At 43.7% G+C, this 23,008-nt stretch overlaps 1 protein-coding gene across 15 annotated transcripts in view; it reads right to left on the reverse strand.

Moving 5' to 3' along the window:
* Positions 1-918: 918 nt before the first annotated feature.
* The window catches only part of PPIP5K1 (diphosphoinositol pentakisphosphate kinase 1), a 40,059-nt gene continuing 17,969 nt past the window's right edge, over positions 919-23,008 (reverse strand). For 6 of the 15 annotated variants that reach the window (XM_059879015.1, XM_059879011.1, XM_059879013.1 and 3 more), the window contains 6 exons: positions 20,861-20,951; positions 17,872-17,997; positions 13,668-13,859; positions 12,076-12,213; positions 5,475-5,588; positions 924-2,901 (listed from right to left, as the gene is read on the reverse strand). In XM_059879015.1, coding sequence (XP_059734998.1) covers positions 1,955-2,901; positions 5,475-5,588; positions 12,076-12,213; positions 13,668-13,859; positions 17,872-17,997; positions 20,861-20,951 — 1,608 coding nt within the window. In that variant the 3' untranslated portion in view covers positions 924-1,954. 15 annotated transcript variants of the gene reach the window in all.

Below are 23,008 nucleotides of genomic sequence, written 5' to 3' on the forward strand. Positions count from 1 at the left end.
CCAGAGCGGGTGGGGGCAGGGTCTCTGAAGAAGGGGAACTACGTACCATGGGGTCAAGAGCTTAGGGCAGAATAACCAGCATCAGACACCTTTTGCACAAAGTGAAGTCACTCAGTCGTGTCCGACTCTGACTCGACTCCGTGGACTGTAGCCTATCAGGCTCCTCCATCCATGGGATTTTCCAGGCAAGAATACTGGAGTGGGTTGCCATTTCCTTCTCCAGGGGATCTTCCTGACCCAGCGATCGAACACAGGTCTCCCACATTTGCAGGCAGATGCTTCACCCTCTGAGCCACCAGGGAAGACCCAGAACCTTGCACAGGAGAACATCAAAGAGGCAAGGAGTTGAGGGGGCTCTATGAGATCCAGAGCCTATTGAGATTGTAAACAGCTTTCACCTGTGCAGTCAGGATTTCCAGCAAGTAAACTGTTGGATTTTCCTCTGCAATGAAACCCTTTATAGTCCTGGGTATGTCAGGAGAGGCCACATTATAAGTGTGAATACATGGGGAGGGGGATATTCCAGCCTTCCTAGTGTTCCCGGCTCTCCCAGTGTAAAGACGTCAAGGGAGTAAAGAAAGAGCATAACCCCTATATATCAACTCCTCCTGACACTCCCAAGCATCAGAGTTAAAATGAGAGTGATTCCAACAATCTGGTGAGAAGGCATCGTACCTTTGGCACTTCACAGAGATAGAACCTCTCTTCCTGGTAACATGACTTATTTAAGAAATTTTGGGATGGTGGGCTGACAGTCATAAGGACTTCCTGGGATGCCTGATCTCCATACTTTTATAGCCCATTCCTGCTCAATTACAGTGGCTTCTGACTGGTTTAGATTAATTTAGTCAACAGACATGCTTGCTTGATCTACATTCATAATCATTCTTGAATTCACAAGGACATCATCACCACCACTATGATTCTTATTATTTCTTATTTATTGAGCACTCATAATGTTCCAGCCCTCCCCTCCAACCTCTCTCACTCATCTCCATTCCCAACCCCAGGTCTTTGGGAAAAGCTTCATAATCACACCTGGCCCTAAAGACATAATGATATAAGGACAAATCTCTTGGGGACCCTGGAGTATTTGGTCTTTGGCCAGTCTGTCTCTGGCGTGACTACAGAAATATATATATATATAATCTTTGCTCATGTCTGTACAATAATGATCTCTGCTGATTGCTTAAAATAGAACCTGATTTTCTCTACTACAACATTTCCTAAGCCATATAGCCTCTCAACAAAAGGAGGCCCAGCTTTCCAGATTAGCCAAGAACCCCACTGCATTTTAAGTAGGTTACTCTGAAATTTTCACAGCAAACTAATACCTGTTTTTCCCTAGAGCTACTGCCCAGAGGAATAGGACTAGGGCCGAGAGGGCACTTGGGGATGATAAGGAAACCCCCATAAGCCCAATCTAAAAATTAGTGGTCATGATGGATGTTTGCTGGGGAAAGGAGCTCTCTTTTTCCCCCAGACGTTTCAGACAGCCATCCTGGGCCCACCTGAGGATGCTAACAAAGACAAGTGTCCCCCAAATGCACATGTAGTCTAAGGGTACCTTGAAAAGTTGTGAATACTCCCCAGAAAAGTGGAGACCTTGGAGTCCCTTTTGTACCCGTAGATGGTGTCTTCAGCAGTTAAGTGGTATTTCCTTTACCAGTCTTGGATTTCCTGGGATGATCAGAGTATGTTAGGTAATGATAGACCCGTCTAACCCTTGAAGGAAATCATCGTATTCAAGTCTGATGGCTGGGTGAGAAGTCAATGGCTGCTTTGAACATGAAATTGGCTCCTCCCCAAGCCCAGCCCTGGCACAGATGTGCTTCAATGCCAAGAGGACTGCTTCCTCAGACACCTCTGGTGAGATTCAAGGCCTTAATGCTGGCAGGTGAGTTAGGCAACAGAACAAGTTGCTAGCTCAAATGGCTGGTATAGTGTGACACCACTAATGAGAAAATGATGAGTCACATGTTGCTGGTGGAAGGGGGGCGTTCTGGTCAGGGGCTAGAGACTGGCTCTGAGGGTTTGCATTGCTAGGTGGACACTGGACTTGGGGAACTTCCTCTCTGGACAGCTGGTCAATCAGCTCAGGGACCACATAGGACTGCTGCTGCTTCACCCACTCTGAGACCTCCTGGGCCTGCAGAGCACCCTCCCCAGGGAACTCTAAGGGAGGGTTATCAACCTCAGGTGTGTCCGGAGACAACAAATTGATTGCAGAAGCCTCTTGGGCCAGCCTGCCAATGTCCACAGAGAATTCCTGGCACGATTGGCTGAGCTCCTCAGGGATCTCTTGGGTGGGCCTGCCAACTTCCCCAAGGACTTCCTGGGCCAGGCCACCAACCCCTACAGGGAACCCATGGACCAGCCTGCCAATCTCTACAGGGACCCCCTGGCATGGCTGGTTGACCTCCTCAGAGTTCTGGCAAAGTTCACAAACTTCCTTGGAGACTTTCTGGTACAGCTGGCTGGCATCCTCGCATGGTTGGCTGATTTGAGGGACCTCCTGGCATGTCTGGTCAACATCATCATGGTTCTCCTCGCATGGCTGGCAGATGTCAGAGACCTGCTGGCATGGCTGGTTGACCTCTTCAGGGATGTCCTGGCATGGTTGGCTGACCTCCTCAGCAACTTCCTGGCACGGCTTCTTGGTTTCCACAGGTGGTTCCTGTGGGGACTGGTTTTGTTCAAAAGGCTCTTGCTGCCCTTCTAAAGGGGGCTCTTGTGCGCCACTCCCAGGGGCCTCCTGGAGCAGCCCAAGGCCTTGATATTCTTCAGTCACATGTGAGCTTACGGAGGGCTGATCACTGAAGCCAAAAGGGCAGTTACCATCCACTGCAGTAGGGGAGGAAGGACCAGCACTGGACACAGTGCTGGAAGGGCCACTGCTGTCTGCAAAGCAAAGCCAGGAGACCAAGTCAGACAAGCTGGAAGCACTGCCTCTACTCTGTGTCTGTAGTTCAAATGCCAGAACAGATGGTCTTTATTACTGATGTCTTGGGGAATGAGGGTCTGAATTCTTCCTAAGTTATACAGAGACTCCTAAGTTAGCCTAGCCCAGGAACTGTTGCTCTGGCCTAATGTGTACTACTGGAGTAACACTAAGGGACAGCTAAGATTTCAGAGTGAGTACTGAGGCCCACTTCATCCAGTTCTTTCATAAATGTACGCCCATCCCAACTCCAAATTCCCATGACCCCTCATTCCTACTTTGGAAGCATATGAACACTTCATATCAGTGGTTCATAATTAGGGTTACATACCAAAATTAGGGGAAATTTTTTTAAAATACATATTTCCAGGTTCTATCTTCAGAAATCCTAATTCTATAGATTTACAGTAAAGGTGTGGGATGTTAAAACACTCCCAGTTAAATCTGACATATATCTTTCGTTAAGAATTATTTCTTTAAAGCTTATTTCTGGGGCAGATGTAATCATTGTTTACTACCCAAGGAACAAGTAAGCAGGAAAATGTAGAAAAACTTTGTGAATCAGAGCATTAGGAAGGAAAGTGATTTACTCCAAGGTGGAAGACTGCCATAGAACAGCAGCAGTTCTTAATTAACCTTTCTGGAGGTCACTGACCCCTTTGAAATTCTAATGAAAGTCATGGACTATCTTCCCAGAAAAATGTGCATATGGATATCCTCGGTAATGTTTACATATAATTCCTAGAGTTTGTAGACTTTACCCTGAAATCCATCCATAGATCCAGGTTAGGACCCTCTAAGTTTTGGGACACACAGTGTTCCAGGTTTATGGATATTATATACATATAAAATATAAAAATGAATTTCCTAGATTCTGACAGTAGTAAAATGAAAGACTTAAGTCTTTAATTACACTGCGGGACAACTCCTACCCCAACCTCTACTTCTTCATTGATCCTTACAGGGAACTAATTTACCTTTCCCTTTGTAAATTCTGTATTTATTGATGGTACGATAGCTTTATATTTAAACCACTCTAATATCAACAATGATAGATTTTAGAAATAAAGGACACCTGAATATATTGCCATGAGGAGAACTGGGAGAGTTGGTAAGCCTGAGTCTGAAAACTCAATGATTCATTAATCTTTGAATTTAAGGAATGCCAGCTATCTCTTTTCTGTAAAGGATCATAGGAGGCATGCTTCAAGCAGAAAAAAAAGAAGAATGTGGTTTGGGGTCAACAAGGCCTATTGAGGGCAGACAGACCCCAAAGAAAATGTTTATAAGTGAACTACACATCTGATACTGAGATTTTAAAAAAAGAAGAAAAAAGATGTAAGCTGAGTTCACCCAAGGATGATGAAGTAGTAGCCTTAATATTCAGCTAGTAGTCTGATTCAGACAAATCAAAGAATTCAGACAGAAAACAGAAGTGGAAGAAAGGTAAGATTTCTAGGGCACAGAACCTATAAACACTACTGGACAGAGAAAAAGGCTCAATGGCAAGGTGAGTGTAGAATAATCTGAAATTCAGGGGAAAAATTCTTGGTGCCAGGAAGGAAAGCTGCTTCTGCATAAAGGGTGTCAGAAGTGTAAAATTCTACAAGTTTACTCCAATGCTAAAATATGAATCTTTGCTTCAGTTCTATCCAAGTAAAATAATAAAAGCCATGTTTGATTTTAGGTAGTCCCTGGAGGATTCTTCCACTGCCAGTGTCTCTGCCCCTAATCGCCCAGATATCACCACAGGTCTCTCTCCCTACCTACAATTACCCTAAGAATTCCTTGTGGTTCCACTGTTCACCCTGTTACCAAGGATAAATAGCGATAGGCTGAGATTATAAAGTAGAGATGGGAAAGAGCAGCACCTGAGCTTGAATTAACAAATGAGAACAGACAACTGGAAAGGAGGGACATGTAGAAAATAATAGATGATTCTAGTTTCTTTCTCCCAGCTTTTCTATATATCCAGGGTCCCTCCCAAGTCACTTTTACTTGAGAAGGCTGTGGTCAACCAAATAGGGATCTAAGGAGAAGGCAGCCTTCATCTTTTCTTCCCCAAAGGACCCCCTCGGCCACTATCATTTAGGAGCCCCTCTAGTGAGATAAAGAATCCACCTGCAATGCAGGAGACCTGGGTTCATCTCCTGGATTGGGAAGATCTCCTGGAGAAGGGAAATGACTACCCACCCCAGTATTCTTGCCTGGTGAATTCCACAGACAGACGAGCCTGGCAGGCAACAGTCCATAGGTTGCAAAGAGTCAGACACGACTGAGCAACTAACACTTTCACTTTCTTCCCAGTAAGATAGAGGGGATGTGGAGGACAGAGGTGATGGACGAGAGAGAGGAAACAGATGTGCCCTTCATCTTGGAAGCAGCAAGTGTGACTGCCTTCTTGCCTGATTAGTCCTGGTCTTTCAGCCCTCATCTCTGTTTCCCTCCTGGGATGAGTCTCTCATTCACCAATCCCTCCACTCCCCCCATTCCCTCTCAGTCTTGCCTATGCAGTTCCAAGAGAATTACTTACACCAAGGGGGCTTTTCAGAGCGCTGTTGGAGTTGTAGGGTAGGTGAATGAAGAGTGCGAGGTGGAGAAAACGGGCTGTCAGAGGCTTGGTTGCTGTGCATAGAGTCAAAGAGAGCTGGACAGGTGAGGGAGAGAGAGGGAAGGAAAAAAAAAAAGCCCATGAAGAATTCAACAGCCACAGGTTCTAAATATAAGTCAAATCCGACTTATACTTCCTCAGGCTGAAAAGTAGCATGTCCTAAGGACCCTTCATACAAACCATTTTTAATATTTTAAACTGTATGTTATGAATATTTTCAAACATTTTTTCAAAATACTTGAAAGACTAGTACAGTCAATACCTATATATTCATCTTCTTTAACATGTTAACATTTTGCCATTTTTGTTTCATCTATTTCTTCATGCTAAAGTTTTTTAAAATAAATGACAAACATTATGAAACATTTCACCTCTAATACTTCAGTATTCATTTCTAAAGTACAAGACATTTTCCCTATATAGCCATACACCAGATTAAACTTAAAAAATACCCTAATATCATCTAAATACCCAATCCATATTCAAATTTCCCCCAATTATTCCCAAAATGTCTTTCATAGTAAGATCCAAACATGGACCATGCATTCCATTTTATTATGTCTTCAAAGTCTCTTTTAATCTAGGATACAGCTTCCCCTATTTATTTTTTTCATAGTGACTTTTTGAAAAGAACAGGACAGCTGTCTCATAGAATGTCATATTCCACTCTCTGGATTTGTCTGATTGCTTCCTCATAGAATCATTTAACTTGTTTCACTATCCCTATAAACTGGAAGTCAGATATAAAAGGCTTGATTCAATGATTCAAGTGTTTTTCTTTTCTGTAGTATAAAAATGAATGCTTACATTTTAAATGTTTTTTTTAGGTTTTGATAATTTTTTTAAAAATTGAAGCATAGTTCACTTATAATGTATACAACAAAGGTATACAGCAGAGTGATTCAGTTATCAGAATATAAATATATATTCTTTTTCAGATTCATTTGTACTTCCACTGTGGATGTACTGTAATTCAACATTACAAGATATTGAATATAATTCTCTGTGCTATACAGTAGGTCCCTGTTGGTTATCTACTTCATATATTGCAGTGTGTATACGTTAATACCAAATTTCTAATTTATCCCTCTTCCCCCTTTCCCCTTTGGTAACCATAAGTTTGTTTTCTACCTCTATGAGTCTATTTCTGTTTTATAAGTAAGTTCATCTGTACCATACTTTAGATTCCACATATAAGTGATATCATATGATATTTATCTTTGACTTATTTCACTTAGTATGATAATCTCTAGGTCCATCCATGTTGCTGCAAATGGCATTATTTATCCTTTTTTATGGCTGAGTAATATTCATATATATATGTGCACCACATCTTCTTCATCCATTTATCTGATGAACATTTAGTTGCTTCCATATCTTGGCTACTGCAAATAGTGCTGCTATGAATCCTGGGGTGCATGTATCTTTTCGAATTATGGTTTTCTCTGGATATATGCCCCGAAGTGGGATTTCTGGATCATATGGTAGTTTTATTCCTAGTTTCTTAAGGAGCCTCCATACTGTTCTCCAGAGTGGCTGCACCAATTTGCATTCCTACCAACAGTGAGGGAGGGCTCCCTTTTCTCCACACTCTCCCCAGCATTTATTATTTGTAGACTTTGAAGATTGGCAGTCTGACATTGCAGGCAGATTCTTTACCTTCTGAACCACCAGGGAAGCCCCTTGGCAAGAATACTCAAAGAATATTCTTGAATATGTCCATCATATTGGAGGCACATAATGTCTCATTATCCCACTAAGTTACGACTAAGTTGGCGTGTGTGCATGCTCAGTCGTGTCCAAAGCTTTGCAACCCTACAGACTGTAGTCTGCCAGGCTCCTCTGTCCATGGGATTTTCCAGGCAAGAATACTGGAGTGGGTTGCCATTTCCTACTCCAGGGGATCTTCCCAACCCAGGGGTCAAAACAGCATCTCCTGTATCTCCTGAAATTGGTAGGTGAGGCTAAGTCTACTAATGAGGTTTAAATAGGGCTCACAAGATCTCACCATTGAAAAAGCTTCCCCTTCTGATTATAGATGACACTTTGGCACTGTGGAACCTGACTTTTCGACTTTTCTTTGTGTTAGTATTCACTGATGATCCTTAATTATTTTATTACAAGTGTCAAGTGGTGATTTTCTAATTCTATTAAGTCTTCTATATTTATTAGCTGGCATATTTTCTGTAAAGAAGAACTTTCTCTCTTCAACTGGCACCATTTGATTACATTAAAACTGCAGTTCTTACTGAACAGGTAGGATAAGGGTTTATTTCCCTTAAATTAGTTTTCAGAAGAAAGAGTTGGTAAAAAGTATTCACCAATAGTAGCAGATGATTATTATCTTTGTTCTCTTTCTTGTAAGATTCATTATGAGCTTGTGGATGTTCACATGTTTAGTGCACTTTAATCGATTATAGTAAGTTATTCTTTTTAATACTAAAATAATCCAGTTCTGGTCAGTGGGAGCCTATTCAGGCTTGAGTGCTTCCTTGTTTTTGTTACAGCATGCCTCAGGATCACCTTGAGCTTTCCGTGCCCTAGATAATACATCCTCAATAAAACTGGTTCTTGGTGAAAGTGAAAAAACTTAGATATTTCATTGGTTTGTAATCCCTCAAATGGTGACATTACATTAACAGATATAAAGTAATCTGTAGTATTAAAATTTCATGTGGTGGGGAGTGATTGGAGGGAAAAAATGTAAAAATACTCTATAGGATAGGATGTGATTTAAAAAAAAAGAAAAGGTTAAAAAACATGGACCTAGACCAAGAATACAACCATGGAATCCTGGTTGCTTTTAGTGGGGGATGATATGTGGAAACCAAAATCTAGGTGCTAAGAGAGCTCACTGATACTGTTTGTAATGCATTGAGTTACAAAAAGCATTAATAAACAATTTATATTGATATTATCAATTCAAATTTAATATTACAGCACTTTAAAAATATTTTTGAATTTTTACTTGTATCTTATTTATCTTACTTTGAAAATTCTTATTCCTAATAGGAACATAATTACTTATTTGCATTACTCTATTATATGTGTGTGTGTGTGCATATGACATATATGTTACAAAATAGTATCAACCTCACTATTAACAAATCACTGAATGAGGATTATAATTATTTTATAATCCTCATTTTTTTTCCACTAAAGGATTTATAGTCAAAGCACAGTAATTCAAACTTATTTGAAAAATGATTTTCCCTATGTGATTATATTACTATTTTGATACACAATTAGGGTAATTTCTTTCCTTTTTTTTTCTTTTTCAATTTTAGGATTTGCTTCTTTTGATTTAGTTTTACATTCTGAAAAACATTTACAGGTTCACAAGTCAAAGATTTATAAAAAGGCATACTCAGAGGAAGTTGCTTTTTCTTCATGCCTTCAGCTCCATTTCTGTTGCTCTCCAGCAGTAAACATTTTATTAGTTTCTGGTATTTACTTTTAGAATTTCTTTTTGCAAATATGTATATTTTCCCTTTATTTTCCCTCCTTATAAAATAGGTAATGTACTATCAACACTCTTCCACAACTTTTTAAGTTAACAATATATCCTGGAGATTACTTCATATCAAGACACATATACCCCCCGCCCCCCAAAAAAAAACAGACCTTCCTTACTAGTTTTAACAGAGGCACAGCACTCATTTGAGTGGACACGCCACTGTTTATTCAACCATTCTTGCACTGAAGAACCTTTGCATTGTTTCCAAAAATAATAATAAACAGCATAAATAATGTCCCAATAACTCTATACAAATGTTATTTCAACTTTGTGAACAATACCTTCAGAATAAATTCCTAAAATTGTATTATTAGAAAAGGAAGTAACTGTATCTGTAATTCTCTGAGATATTACAAAATCTACCTTCATAGGGGTTGCACCATTTTGCACTCCCACCAACAATGTATGGAACTGCCTCTCTTGCGACAGACTTGTCAAGAGACTGTGTTATTAAACTTTGGGATTTTTTTCCAAATTAATAGGTGAGATATGATATCTCAGTGTAGTTTTAGTTTGCACATTTCTTATGACCGAGGTTAAGCATCATTTCATAAATCTAATGGCCACTTGCATTTCTTTCTTTGTAAACTATCCTTTAAAAAAAATCACACTTTTGGTCTTTTCCTTCTGACATGTAAGAGTTCTCTGTATTTTAGGATGATTAAGCCTAAATGTGATATAAATTGCAGAAAAAATTTTTTTCTTTGCTTATGATACTGCTACTGGCTTGCAACATTAAAAAAAATGTTTATATTACTTAAACATCATAATCTTTTCCTACTGTTTCCCAAATTTGAGTTTGAGTCACAATTAGGCTCTCCTTATTTTCCAGTGATAAAAGAATCTACCACCATCACCCCTGCTTACTTTTAGTACTTGCATGATTTATTTTTATTATTATTGAAGTGAAGGCCACATAACATAAAGGTAACATCTTAAAGCATATAATTCTGTGGCCTTTAACGCATCCACAATGTGCAATTGCTACCTATATCTAGTTCCAAAACATTTTCATCACAGCCCCCTCCCCCCAAAAAAGAAAACCCATATCTATTAAGAAGTCACTCCCCGTTCTACCCTACTTTCAATCCCTGGAAACCACTAATTTGCTCTCTGTCTCTGTTCTGGATCTTTCATATAAATTGAATCATACAATATGTGACTTTTTCTGTCTGGTTTCTTTCACTTGGCATGTTTTTGAGGTTCATCCATATGGCAACATGTATCAGTACTTCACTCCTTCTTATAGTTCAGTACTATGAGATTATATGCATATACCACATTTTGCTTATCCATTCATGTATACTTCAGTCATTTCCACCTTTTGACTATTATGAATAGTGTCACCATAAACTTTTGTGTGTAAATCTTTGTTACAGTACCTGTTTTCAGTTCTTTTGAAGGGAGGGGAATTTCTGAGTCAAACAGTAATACTATATTTAGGTTTTTGAGGAACTGTGAAACTGTTTTCCACAGAGGCTGCACCCTTTTACATTTCCACCAGTAATGTACAAAAATTCTAATATGTTCATGGCATTACCAACACGTATTTTCTGCTTGCTTTTACTCTATTTCTCTCCTTTTTAAAATTATAGCCATCCTAGTTGGTGTGACTTTGATCTGTATATCCCTAATGATCACTGAGGGTGAGCAGTATTTCATGTGTTTCTTGCCTATTTGTATATCTTCTCTGAAGAAGTGTCTACTCAAGTCCTTTGCTCACTTTTAAGTTGGGTTGTTTGTCTTTTTAATTAACTAATTTTTGGCTGTGTTGGGTCTTCGTTGCTGCCCAGGCTTTCGTGTTGCGGTGAGTGGGGGCTACCCTCCATCGAGGTATGCAAGCTTCTCATTGTGATGACTTCTCTGGTTGTGAAGCATGGGCTCTAGAGCATGGGTTCAGTAGCCGTGGTGCATGGGCTTTATTGCTCCGCGGCACGTGTAATCTTCCCAGACCAAGGACTGAACCTGTGTCTCCTACTTTGGCAGGCAGATTCTTACCTACTGTGCCACCAGGGAAGTCTCTGCTTGTCTTTTTGTTGTTGAAGTGTTATATTCTGGATCTTTATCAGATATATGATTTGCAAATATTTTCTCCTTTTCTATAGGCTGTCTTTTCACTTCTTTTTTTCCCCCATTTTTATTTACTTATTATTTTTGGCTGTGGTGGGTCTTCATCGCTACATGCAAGCCTTCTCTAGTTGCAGTGAACAGGGCTTACACTCTAGTTCAGTGCAGGGCTTCCCACTGCAGTGGCTTCTCTTGTTGGAGAGCACGGGCTCTAGAGTGTGCGGGCTCAGTAGCTGTGGCCCATGGGCTTAGTTGCCCCATGATATGTGCGATCTTCCCGGACCAAGGATTGAACCTGTGTCCCCTGCATTGCCAGGAGGATTCCTAACCACTGAACCAACAGAGAAGTTTGCATGGTTTAATTTTTACTTGCAGATCTCTGAACCCTATGGAGTTTATCCTGGTATATAACATGAAGTATGGATTCAGTTTTAATTTTTGTCAAATGACTATTCAATTGTCCCAATTCCATTCCTTAAATTCTATCTTTCCCCTAGTATTTTGAAATGCTAACTTCAACCATTTCTGGACTTACTATTTTGTTTGCTTGGTCTCTGTCCATTCATGTATCAATACTACACTGTTTTCACTATAGACGTTTTATAAAATGTTTTAAAATCTGGTAGGGCCAACATGTCTTCATTGCTCTTCTTTTCAAGATTTCCTTGGCTATTCTTGTTTGTTTGTTTTATGAGCACTTCAAAGTCAGTTTGTCTGACTTTAGAAAAACAATAGTATTTTTATTGAGATCACATTAAATTTATAAATTAACTTTGGAAGGAGTGATAGTTCTATGCTTTTGAGTTGACCTATGCAATTAAACATTTTTTTTAAGTCTACTTTTTCGGAGTGCCTATCTTTTTAACTTACCACTCAAGCTCTGGGGAGCATGGGAGTGGGGGCAGAGATAGTGGTTCAAGATAAGAGGATTCTGTATACCTGCAGACGCCTGTGCTTGGGCCTCAGTGTGGCGTTGGCAGACTCTACTCAAGAATTCACTCACTTGACGCAAGGAAAGGGCATTATGCAGTGTTTCCAGGGGGTAAATAGTAGGCACCATGGAGCACCCCTCAAATCCTGTTAGAAAACAGATGGGCAAAGTCAGTGTTATTCCTGCTGGATATACTCCAGCTGGCCGAGGAAGCATGGAGAGTCCCTGAGCACCATCAGGAGTGTCCGTGGCTTTTGGAGTGTGGGATGTCCCAGATTCGCGGGAAAGGGAACTCTAGGGCCCTACGGGGGTCTATTTCTGTCACCTGCAGATTTCCCACAAATTCCCCAACTCTGCGTGAGTGAAATCACCTCGCACCCTCCTACGGAAAGCCGGCAATGTCCCATGGGAAAATCAACACAATCCCAATAAGGTGAGCACCCATACTCTTCTTATACTTTCGGGGGTGGAGGGGATGTGGATGGGGAATAGAACAAAGGTCCACAGGGAAGGGGTGCAATTGTACGTCTGAATGAGAGGTAGGGAGTCATGGAGCTGGGAAGAAACAGCAGATTTCAGGGATCACATACTAGAGAACCAGATTAAGGAGAAGGGTTTGGGACCTGAGGAGGGGTTCATGCAGATTTCGGATGTGGGTAGAAAGGCTAGGATATTTGGAAGCTGGATGGCATGCAATACACGTGAAGCTCAGCTCAGGAAAACCACATGCATGAACAGGTTGGGGGATGGAAGTTCTTTCTTGGTTATTTCCATCACATCAAAGCTTCTTTCCTCTGTTCTCACTGCAAACCCCAGACTTGCTAGGATTTCTCTATTCCTTCAGGAAAATGAGGCAAACCCCCTAGAAAAAAGAATAAATACTGATTCTCTGCTCTGAACCCAACAACTCCAATATAGATCTACAATGTAGGGTGAAGGGTGAACCAACTCTAATCTCAGGGCCTGCTGATGGGAAAAAACGTCCCCGTTAGAGAATCAAGAAGCATACATCTCAACCACTTTTTCAGTCCCTCATCTTTCCTGTGTTTCCTTTATAGTTCTTTAGAGGGACTAAGGGTAGGCAGGACAGCAACATTTATGCAAGACATAGCCTAGAGTCTGACAATGATTAAAACCTACATAACTCAAAAGGATTATACCTGACCATCTTCTAACCTTGGGCCCTTGGTCACTTCAAGGGTACAACTGAAACCTCTGTGCCTCCATTAGCAGCAGGAGGGCAGGAGAGGTACAGTCCCCAGATGCTCAGGGTGGCTAGAGAAACATCTGGATTTGAAGAAGGTGATCACAGAGATAAGAATAGATTCCAGGGCAAGAGACTGCTCCTGTACCGAATAGCACCGGGAATAGGTAACATTAGGAGGCAGTGAGGGAGGAGAGTGGGAAGAGGATGAGCAGCCAGCACTACAGCCACGAGGCAGCCTGGCCCCAATCCCATCCAAGCAACTAAATGCAAGTCGCATAACCTCAGGGCAGAGAGGAGAAAGGAGCAGGTGGGTGCTCCTGCCAGAAGTGCAAGAAGCAAAGCAGTCAGTCCCAGCCAGGGCAGTGGCGGCAGCCCGCTCAGTGGCAGGGGTACCGTAGAGGCACTCGGGGTCATCCTGGCCTGAGCGCAGCCAGTTCCGGAAGAGCCGCAGGTGGTAGGAGCACTGGTGCAGGTGATGTGCCAGCGCGGCGTCCAAGGACACCGGCCGGCCCCCCGTGCAGTCAGAGGAAAAACCGCGCAGCAGCCGGACCACAGGGTGCTGGTCATCCAGCAGCTCTGGAGGGGCTGGGGGACCACAGCAGGAAGCACGGAGATAAAGAGAGAGAAGAGGGAGAGACAGTGAGGGGGCGCTGGATGACAGACGCACTCCTGGGAGGCAGGGCCATTCAGCTCCAAGGTGAGCTAAGAGGGGAGCAGAGACATCAGAGCCATGGTCAGAGCCACGGGGCAGCCCTCGCAGCGGGAAAGAGTACTGGCATCATGCTAAGAGAAGTCTGGAAGAGCTGAGTCTAAAAGAACGGGCAAGTGAGACCCCATCGTGCAGCAGCCCCACCCCCGCGTCTTGTTGTGCAGAATTCAGTCAGTGCTTACAGACTGCAGTCACATCTTTCTGGACTGGGTGAGCTGGCCATTCTGTAGCTGGGAACTCCAGTGTCCCTGATCGTTCTTGGACAAAGCCTAGTTAGGGCTCACTTCTCAGATGAATGTATTTGCAAGGTTGGGATAGAGATGAAAAGATTCAAAGTCACTGGGAGAAGGTCAAGAACGGTATAGGTGATCGAGATAAAGCCTGAAACTAAATGGCTCCTAAAGACTCAGACCCGGTCCTCTGGACCAGACTCTGAGCCAGCCACAGACAAGGACGGTGTTAGGCAGCTGACACAGATGAGCAGCAAACCAGGTGACCTTTAAAACAGCATGTAAAAAAATGGAATCAATATGTGAAAATGCCAATACTGATTAATCATCCTTCACTCTTGTTCAAATACAGCCTTTAAAAAGGTACAGGGTCTTATAAACTGATGATAGGATCTACAGAAAGTAGGATCAAGGATGCTGAGAACAACTGCTCACAACTCCCAGACCAGAGGTGGGTTCCACAGGGTGACCCATGTGACTATGGTTCCCAAGACCCTAGTTCGGATGTCAAGAGATTTCTGTATCCATGGTCACACAACTGTCTGGGTCCCTAGAAGAGAATGGGCTGGGCAGATCTGGTGGGCACACTGACGCTCTGGATGAGGGAGAGCCACAGTGTCTTTCCCACTATATTAGTTCACCTTGGTAAGTTCAGCGTGCAGTTTAGTAAGGGGCCATACTTCCATACTTGAGGCAGGCAGAGGATGTGACGGCAGCTTACCAGGAATACAGGCAGGGATGGGCGGAGGGATGTTCTCCTAACAAAGCAAGGAAGTAGCAGTGCCTGGCCTCCTTCTCAAAGCCAGGTCCAGTTTCTCCAGCTGCTATTTCAAAGCCACGCATCATGGCAAAGAGATGGTAATGATGGATGGTAGGTTGGCACACTGTTCTGAACTAAGCTGCTGCAAGCAATTGTGGACAGAGCATCCACTCTGTAATTGCTGGGTCGGTCCAGTCACATTTGGCCATGGGGTAAAGCCCTCATATTGTCTTGAGGGCCAAATTAAATCTAGATAATCTCAAGCAAGAGACATAAGAACTCCAAGTCTATTTCTCCTAGATCCCAGATTCTGGTTTCTCAGGCACTTTAGCCTTCAAGCTCAAGTGCAAGAACAAAGGCCAGCAGAACCCTGAAGATGCATGCAGGGTATTGGAGGGGATCTTGAAATTACTCTCCTGCATGGTAATTGTCCAGGTCTTTCTTCCTCTCCTGCTTTTGGTAGAATTAATTCTTCTTTTCTTCAATTGGTAAAGCTGCTAACCAAGGCTTCAGGAAACTAGAGATACATACAGAGGCTTAAGGATCTATTTGGGGGATTTGGATCTTTTCTCACAGATTACTTAGGCGAGTTGTGATTTAGCTCTGAGGTCAGGGGCCCAAGTTCCTAGTACTGTCTTCTGTACCCTCCCTAAGTAACAAGCCTCCAAGTCCAAATCCCAGGCGTAGTGTTGGTGCATGAGGTTATACTCTGGAGATGACTGTGGCATGAAGGCAGAAGAGCTTGAGGCTAACCACACAGTCAGGCCACTCGGAATGGGAAGACCCTGTCACAGGCACAAATGGGAGCAGAGGATGGGGGTAGGGTGTAAACTGAAAATGTATAGACTAGTCAGACTAGGGAGACCCCAGCAGTGCTGAGTGGAGAGGTATGGCCTGAACTGGCTGAGAGCCAGCAGCTGCCACTGGCTAAGGAGCAGGTGATCAGTACCTGGAGTTTCTTCCAGCCAGGAGGCCAGGCTAATTTCACCTCCCTCAGATAGTCTTAGCTCTTGAACAGAAGAAAATCATATCAAACAAAATTGGATTTACCTTGAAGATAAGATACAACTGCAGAGAGAAACTAAGGATACAAAGGATAAAGCAAAGGTGAAGTCCTGGGCTCCTCACCACATCCTACAAATGAGACCACAGCCCTTCAGTCTGGGTTTACACAGATCTCTAAACTCTCCCACCTTAGAGTGGGCAGACCCTGTTCTTCAGTATTCTTTTTTTTTTTTTTTTTCAGTATTCTTGAAATATGATTTATTCCTAAGCTCCCCCAGAATCCCCAGTAGATATTCTCCTCTTTACCTCCCCTTCTATGAGGCCACAGTGCTACAGAGAGGCTGGGGCAACATGGAAACCACGTGTAAACCCTCAAGGCACAATTCTTTTTCCTGAACCTACCACCTCCTACTCCTCTCTTTCTCTCTTTTATCCCATATCAATCTGGACTCCTGTTTTGTAGGCCCAGGCCCTAGATTAGTAGTAACATAAAGCAGATGTCAGGAGCACAAGAGCCACACAAAATACACACAATGGTGGGAGACAGGAATACAGAGATGGAACACAATATGCTCAAGACTAATGCCCTTTACGAGTAGGCTTGGGAACTGGGGACCACAGCATTGTTCCACAAGCAAATTAGTTGTCCACTCCAACAAAAGAACTGGTGAAAAAAATAGGAAGGTCAAAATTATATAAGCTGAGGAGTTGGGGAAAAAAAGAGAAAAGAAATGGGGATGATACAGGAAATACTACTCTCTTCCTAAGAAGGGAAACCATTATCATGTTTGTACAAAGCCTGGCAGTCATGTGATGGGAAAGGAAGAGGTGTAACTCGTTTTGGTGACAATGCTGAAAAAAAGTGACACAATGGCGATGAAGGTGACCACAGAAGTAAGACCTTGAGTTGCCCCAGGGATCGGGCAGCCAGGCTGCGGCTGAGGCTAAGGTCTGTCACAACAAGGAGTATACCCCAGAAGGGACAGTTAGTGAGTGGTTCATTCAGAGACAGCAGGGTGTCAACACAGTGGAGGGAGAGGGAAGTCAGTGTCAGAACTCAGAGGTTAAATGTCTGGCGGTGACATGGTGAGGAGGAATGACGTTGAGTCAGAAGCAAACGTACCGTTAGTCGGATGCTTTGCAAACGACACAGAAAATCGTTTTACGGCCGGGACAAACAAGAGCTCTGGGGAGAAAAGACATCACGGGGATTATACCCACCGCGGTCCCCGCCCTCTGCTCTGGAATTTGTTCACAACATACTCTGTTCTTCACTGTTAGTAACAATCTGCTCCCACCCCCCCCCCCCGTAGGTCCCTGTCTACTGTATTTCAATCTTTTCCTTTGGATAATCTCCTCTCAGGAATCCGTGTGTCATCTCTACCACAATAAGGCCCCACAAACAGCCCTAACCTCACCACCACATCCTCTTTTTGGTCATTCGGAAATAAAAACCTTTGCAGAAGCTCTCATCCCTTCCCCCGATCTCTTCCCAGGTTGTTTTTCCTGCCTTGGCTGAACAACGTCCCCATTCCTGACCTCCTACATTTTCAAGGTATCACTCATCCTTCCTGACCACGGGTCGCCCTTTTTGGTCCTTACCCCTAAAGGCCAGAATCCAGGAAAGAATACGAAGGTGGGGTAAACTGATGCGGCAGGGCTGTATGTGGGAGATTATGAAGGGATAAGCATAAATAAGTAGTATTCATATGGCGAGAGGGAATGCAAATGGAGGGGTGGTGGGGGTCCTGGTTCTTTCTCCCCTCGATAACTGATGCAGGAAACTCATAATGCCAGTGTCAGTGCCATTTAAGCATGAATTGTTCTTGAGCTGTGTCTTTGCTGGCAGACGCATGAAGAAAATTGTTGCCCTCCCCAAACCCACCCACATACCATCTCGGTGCTTCAGACTGGCGGGTGGAAGCTTTTTGCCTTGGCTGCGGGCGTAGTCCTGAAGATTCGGGGCGCTGGAGGAGCCACCCAGCACTGTCGTGCTGAACAGCCCCGTGCACTGTGAGCCTGCAAGGCCGGGAGTGCATTAGTAGCCACGCAAAGCTGCAATTACCGCACAGAAGTACACACGACTTCACATGACAACATCAGGACACACATACACATAATCATTCAGAGCCACCACCCAGTGGCCACCTCTCACAACCACAGACAGCTATCACTACGGTCCATAGCCACGCTGGGCAAGCAGAGTGAGGAGTCTCCCGAAAGTCTGCTTGACGGATACAAGAGGCCACTACGAATACAGGGTTAGTCATATTAGGGGCGTCAAAGAGCTACTCAAGAGGGATAAACTGTGCTCTCTAGGTGGCTCCCAGGAATGTTCGAAGAACAGGTGGATTCCTCTTGCTCTCCCTAGACATAATTCAGTGCTCCTTATGCTCAAAATAGGGTTAGAAGAACCCAGAGATCGAGTCCCTTATATGTGTGAAAGGAAAGAACTTTGATTGGAACTAGAGACCAAGTTTTGAGTAGTCAACTCAAATACCAAGTTCTCATAAGTTCCAATTCCCCCTGTTTTTCATCCAACATTCCCTCCCTTCTGTTCTCCTTTAGCCTTTTTACCTTTCCCAAGAAAGTATGAGACTCACTAAATTTTTAAAGCTGGCATGGATTTAAAGATTGTCCAGTTCAACCTCTTGATTTTAGAGATGAAGAAACTGAGATTCAAAAAGGATGTCATTTGCTCAAGGTCATACAGTTTGTTTAGAGCTAAGCTGGACTATAATCCGGGTCTCCTAACTCTTAGGATCAACTGTATTGTTAGAAAGGAAATAATGATTTTTTTTTCATTGGGAAGAAACATAGCATTGTTTCTGAAGTGAAAATAGACACAGATTGAAAGGCATGTGAGGGCTCAGGTGATTTATGTAGAACATGCCTACTAACCGCTGAGCATCCTACTCAGGAAAACCTGATGAGCAGAAAAACAGCAAAACTCACATGCTTTTTCTGCTCTTGAAAGTTGTCTTGTAAGTCTTATGCTCATTGCCAGATGCTCACAATGTAAGTTCAAAGAAAGCAAAGAGACCTCTTGCCAATAAGAGGAGTAAACAAAACTTGAAAAATCCCTGAAGCAAGTAAATCAAGTGAGTCATGTCTCAAATCAAGAGTAGGGTTGGGCCCCTCCATGGTCCCCTCTCCTACCTACTACAGCCCACAAAGAGACAATGGGCAGGAGGAAACAAGATTAACATCGCAATTTGTGGGATCTTCTCCTCCACTTCTAGATCCATCTTAGCCAAGACCCCGGGTTTGGCATGGGAACTTGACATTCATATGGCAAATGGACAGAGGGAGAGGAGGTCAGTTTCCTTTGAGCCCATAGAGAAGGGATTTGCTTTCAGGGGCCCCAACACTTCAGGGTCATCACAGATATCAACAAGTTCAGATGGCTAATAACTTCCGCCCTGGAACCGTGCACCATTCCTCTATGTGGCATATTCTCCTACATTTCACGTGCAAACCACCTCTAGGATAGAGCTCAAGAGAGAGACAAGGATTGCTAAATGTCTGCTTTTCTTCAGAGAAGCTGAAGCTGGCTGGCTCTATCCCAGACCACCCCCAGGCTTTGTTCTACATTCACTTCCTCCACTGGGGGATTTTTCTGGTGTAGTCCTGCCAGTGCTGTACTGCTCAGCGTTGGATCATCTCAGCGGGTAGTCTGTACCTTAGCACCACCATCTGTCCACCGCACTCAGATCTCTGCGCTGTTCTTGACAGCACTGCCTCTTAACTGGGCCAGACATACCCATCCTCTTTCCCAGCCTACCTGAAACCCAGTCTTTTCTGGGGCTTCTGGGGGAAAGAATTCCATAGCACAGATCTAGACACTAGTCATTTGTTTTTCATGCACCAAACCATCTACTTCTTTCTAGGGCTCCAGAAGACAATCTACTCCCATACAATTAGCCTGGAAAGTTCCCCCAAACCCTTCTTCTCCTTGCTGGTCCAAATGCTGGCCATTTGGGGGCCAGGAAATTAGGTGCCAAAGAGAAAAGTAACAGAAAAATGAAAGCAGCACAATGGGACAAGATAGAAAAAACAGAGTCTAGACCCCACAACATGTGTCTAACTGCCAGGTCTGGGTCCTGGCTCACGGGCACTGTCCAAAGATAGCCCCTCCCAAGGACCACTCCCCACTCCCGAAGAATACAATACCCTCTTAGGCTTGGTCCTTCCTGTAGTCTGTGTTCTTAGGAAAGGTTGAATGATGTTCTCCACCCCTCTCCAGGAATCAAAAAAATCAAGAGACATTCCCTCAAAGTCCTGAGAGAAGCCTCTGCCACTACACCAGTCTCAGATTTGTCCCTCAATTTTCAGGAAGGAAGGAAAAAAAATTACAGGATTAGGAGATGATGAAGGGGAGGGCGTGGAGGTAGGAGGGGCCAGAGCAGGGATGTAATAAACACAGGTCTCAAAGGAAGACATAGCGCAAGTTTTCCAAATGAGGAACATGACCCCTATTGAGGTGGGGGTTGGGGGAGGGGGCTCACAAGTACATCTGTTTATAGCTTTGTCTCTGATGACTCTGAATGGTCACTGTCTCTATGGACCCTTAATGTCTGGGCTAGACTAAAGGGACAGATAAGGAATAAGAAGTGAAGCCAGAAAAATGCCCTCAGTCAAAGAAATGGGGGTTGGTGTAGAAAACCAAAATACAAACACCATCCTGGAATGGAGACAATCACCTGGGGTCAAACTTCACATCTGAATATGGTTTCTCCCACTACATCCTCCCCAGCCCCATCCAACAACTCCACCAACTAGAGGACCCGAACTCCCATGACTACGGTTTCCCACAATAAAACTCTAAAGAACAGACAGACACCCCTTCCCAACAATGGTCAGAGATGCTGGAAAGCCATACCTAGGCCGCTCTGCTTCATCTCTGTCGGTGGCCGTGAAGATGAGAAGAGTCGGTGCCCACCAGGCCTCGAGGAGGAGGTCTCAGAAAGCACCTGGGGAAAGAAGACTGTGTGAACACTGAGACACTTCAGCGGAGAAGTCTAAACCCAGGCCCTGAGTTCCTGCCCCTGTGAAACCAAGCAATGTCATAAAGTTTAAGAACCAGAGTACTTCTGTGGGAAAGAAGAATACAAAGTCTAAGAATGCGTTTTACAGAGGAAACTGCCCAGGGAACCCTTCTATACTAGAAAGTACTTCTGTTTCCAAGATGCCTGTCCCTGCAGCCCTCCAATCCCAAATCTGAGAAACCATTAGTCAACCATTCTCAGTTCTCAGCAGGGCACGGTTCCTTCATCTTTATATCCTTCCGCAGAACTCAGAAAGCCCATCACAATAGCTCAGCCACAGTAAGAAGTAAAGCCCGCCCATGCCCACTTCTTTCCACGGGACAGTTGTGGTTACAGCAACCATACTTAGTTTCTTTCTTTAAAAAAAAAAAAAAAAAAACTTATTTGGCTTCACTGGGTCTTAGTTGCATCGTGCTAGGTCTTCAGTCTTCATTGCAGCATGTGGGATCTACTTCTGTGACCAGGGATTGAACTCTAGCCCCCTGTACTGGAAGCATGCAGTCTTAGCCACTGGACCATAAGAAGTCCCCATACTTAGTTTCTTATTTGAACCAGAAGCCCTCCCCTCCACTCCTAGAGACATGAAATGAATTTCCAAAAAGCCTACAAGAGTTCAGTCACACAACCCCCAGCACACACCCTCCTCAGCAGCGTTCTGAGTCCCTAAGTCCCAGAAGGCAAAGACAAGGGCAATCAAGGAAGACGAGGTACACAGGGACACATGTCCGCAGGAGGCCAAGTGCATGGTGGACACAGCCCGGGACTGTAGGCTGATGGTGGGGGAAGGCCAGGGGAGGTCCCCTGACCTCTGGTGGTGCCCTCCCCTCAAGGGGATTAGGTCCAGGCTCCCCGTGCACTCAATGTTCATGACCTGCAATCAGGCCGAGTGGAAAACCGGCCATGCCTCCTCACACCCCAGGCTCTCCAAAGCCTTAATGTCCACTGGGCAGAGACAGTTGTAGGGCCAGAGAGGACGATCACCTAGGGCATGGCTGCTATGAAGGTCACAGGTTTTTAAATTCTAAACCAGTCCAAACACATAAGAGAAGAAGGGACGAAGAGAAGGGTCATAGTTGATAAGAAAAAGACTACTGATGCCTATATTTATAAAACAAGGAGAGGAACTATTACTATGAAAAGGCTGCATGAACAAGCAGCAGAGAGAAGATTTTATTGCAAAGCTGAGGAGCATATCTTGGGCAACCATCAGCCTGAAGAGCCATGGTACAAGAAGAACCAGTAACTGAGAGATAGAAATCTGATGACAACAGGAAGCTTCCTGTAAGCCTGAAAGAAAGAAATCAGTTTCATCAGGTTGGGAAGATAACACACTGGGAGCTCTGCTTTGCCTGTGTCTCTTGACTGCTTAAATCAGAAGAAAAGGGGGTCCAGCACAACAGTGCCAGAGGGGCTGACGTGAATGGAGAAGACACTGGATGTGGAGGAGAAGTCTATTACTTGACAATTATATGTCATTCTGTCCAAGTGGTCTACCCACATGAGTCGGCAGGGTTCTAATGTACTGTGGATACTAAGTTAACATATCTTAAGGAGTGAATGATACATACCCCACCTAAAGAAATTGAGTATTCATGACCTCAAATCCACCTTAATGTAATCAGAAAGAAAAAGATGAGTCTAGGACAGAGGCTGTAGTTTGTCTTCTCCAAAATCTGAACCATGAACCTTTGGCTGAACCTATGTAAGCTAATCATAGATTCTTCTGACATACTTCAAAATGGAAAGGCCAGTTCCTCTAAGACAGATAACTGGTACCAAACCAAGTGAACAGATTCATCTGTCAAAGCAGGACCCACACCAGTCATGGTCCTGAGACAGGGCTAAATCATGGGGTCAAAGAGTGTCAATGAGCCAAAGAAGGAAAGGATCTCTCCAGGAAGAAAAGACCAAAACTTTGGTTTTTACCCCAGGATAAAATGTAAGATTTACAAAAATCCTTTCCTCTAGGCTAGAACCAGAGC

Source organism: Bos taurus, chromosome 21 (assembly GCF_002263795.3).
Source record: "Bos taurus isolate L1 Dominette 01449 registration number 42190680 breed Hereford chromosome 21, ARS-UCD2.0, whole genome shotgun sequence".
NCBI classification, from domain to species: domain Eukaryota; kingdom Metazoa; phylum Chordata; class Mammalia; order Artiodactyla; family Bovidae; genus Bos; species Bos taurus.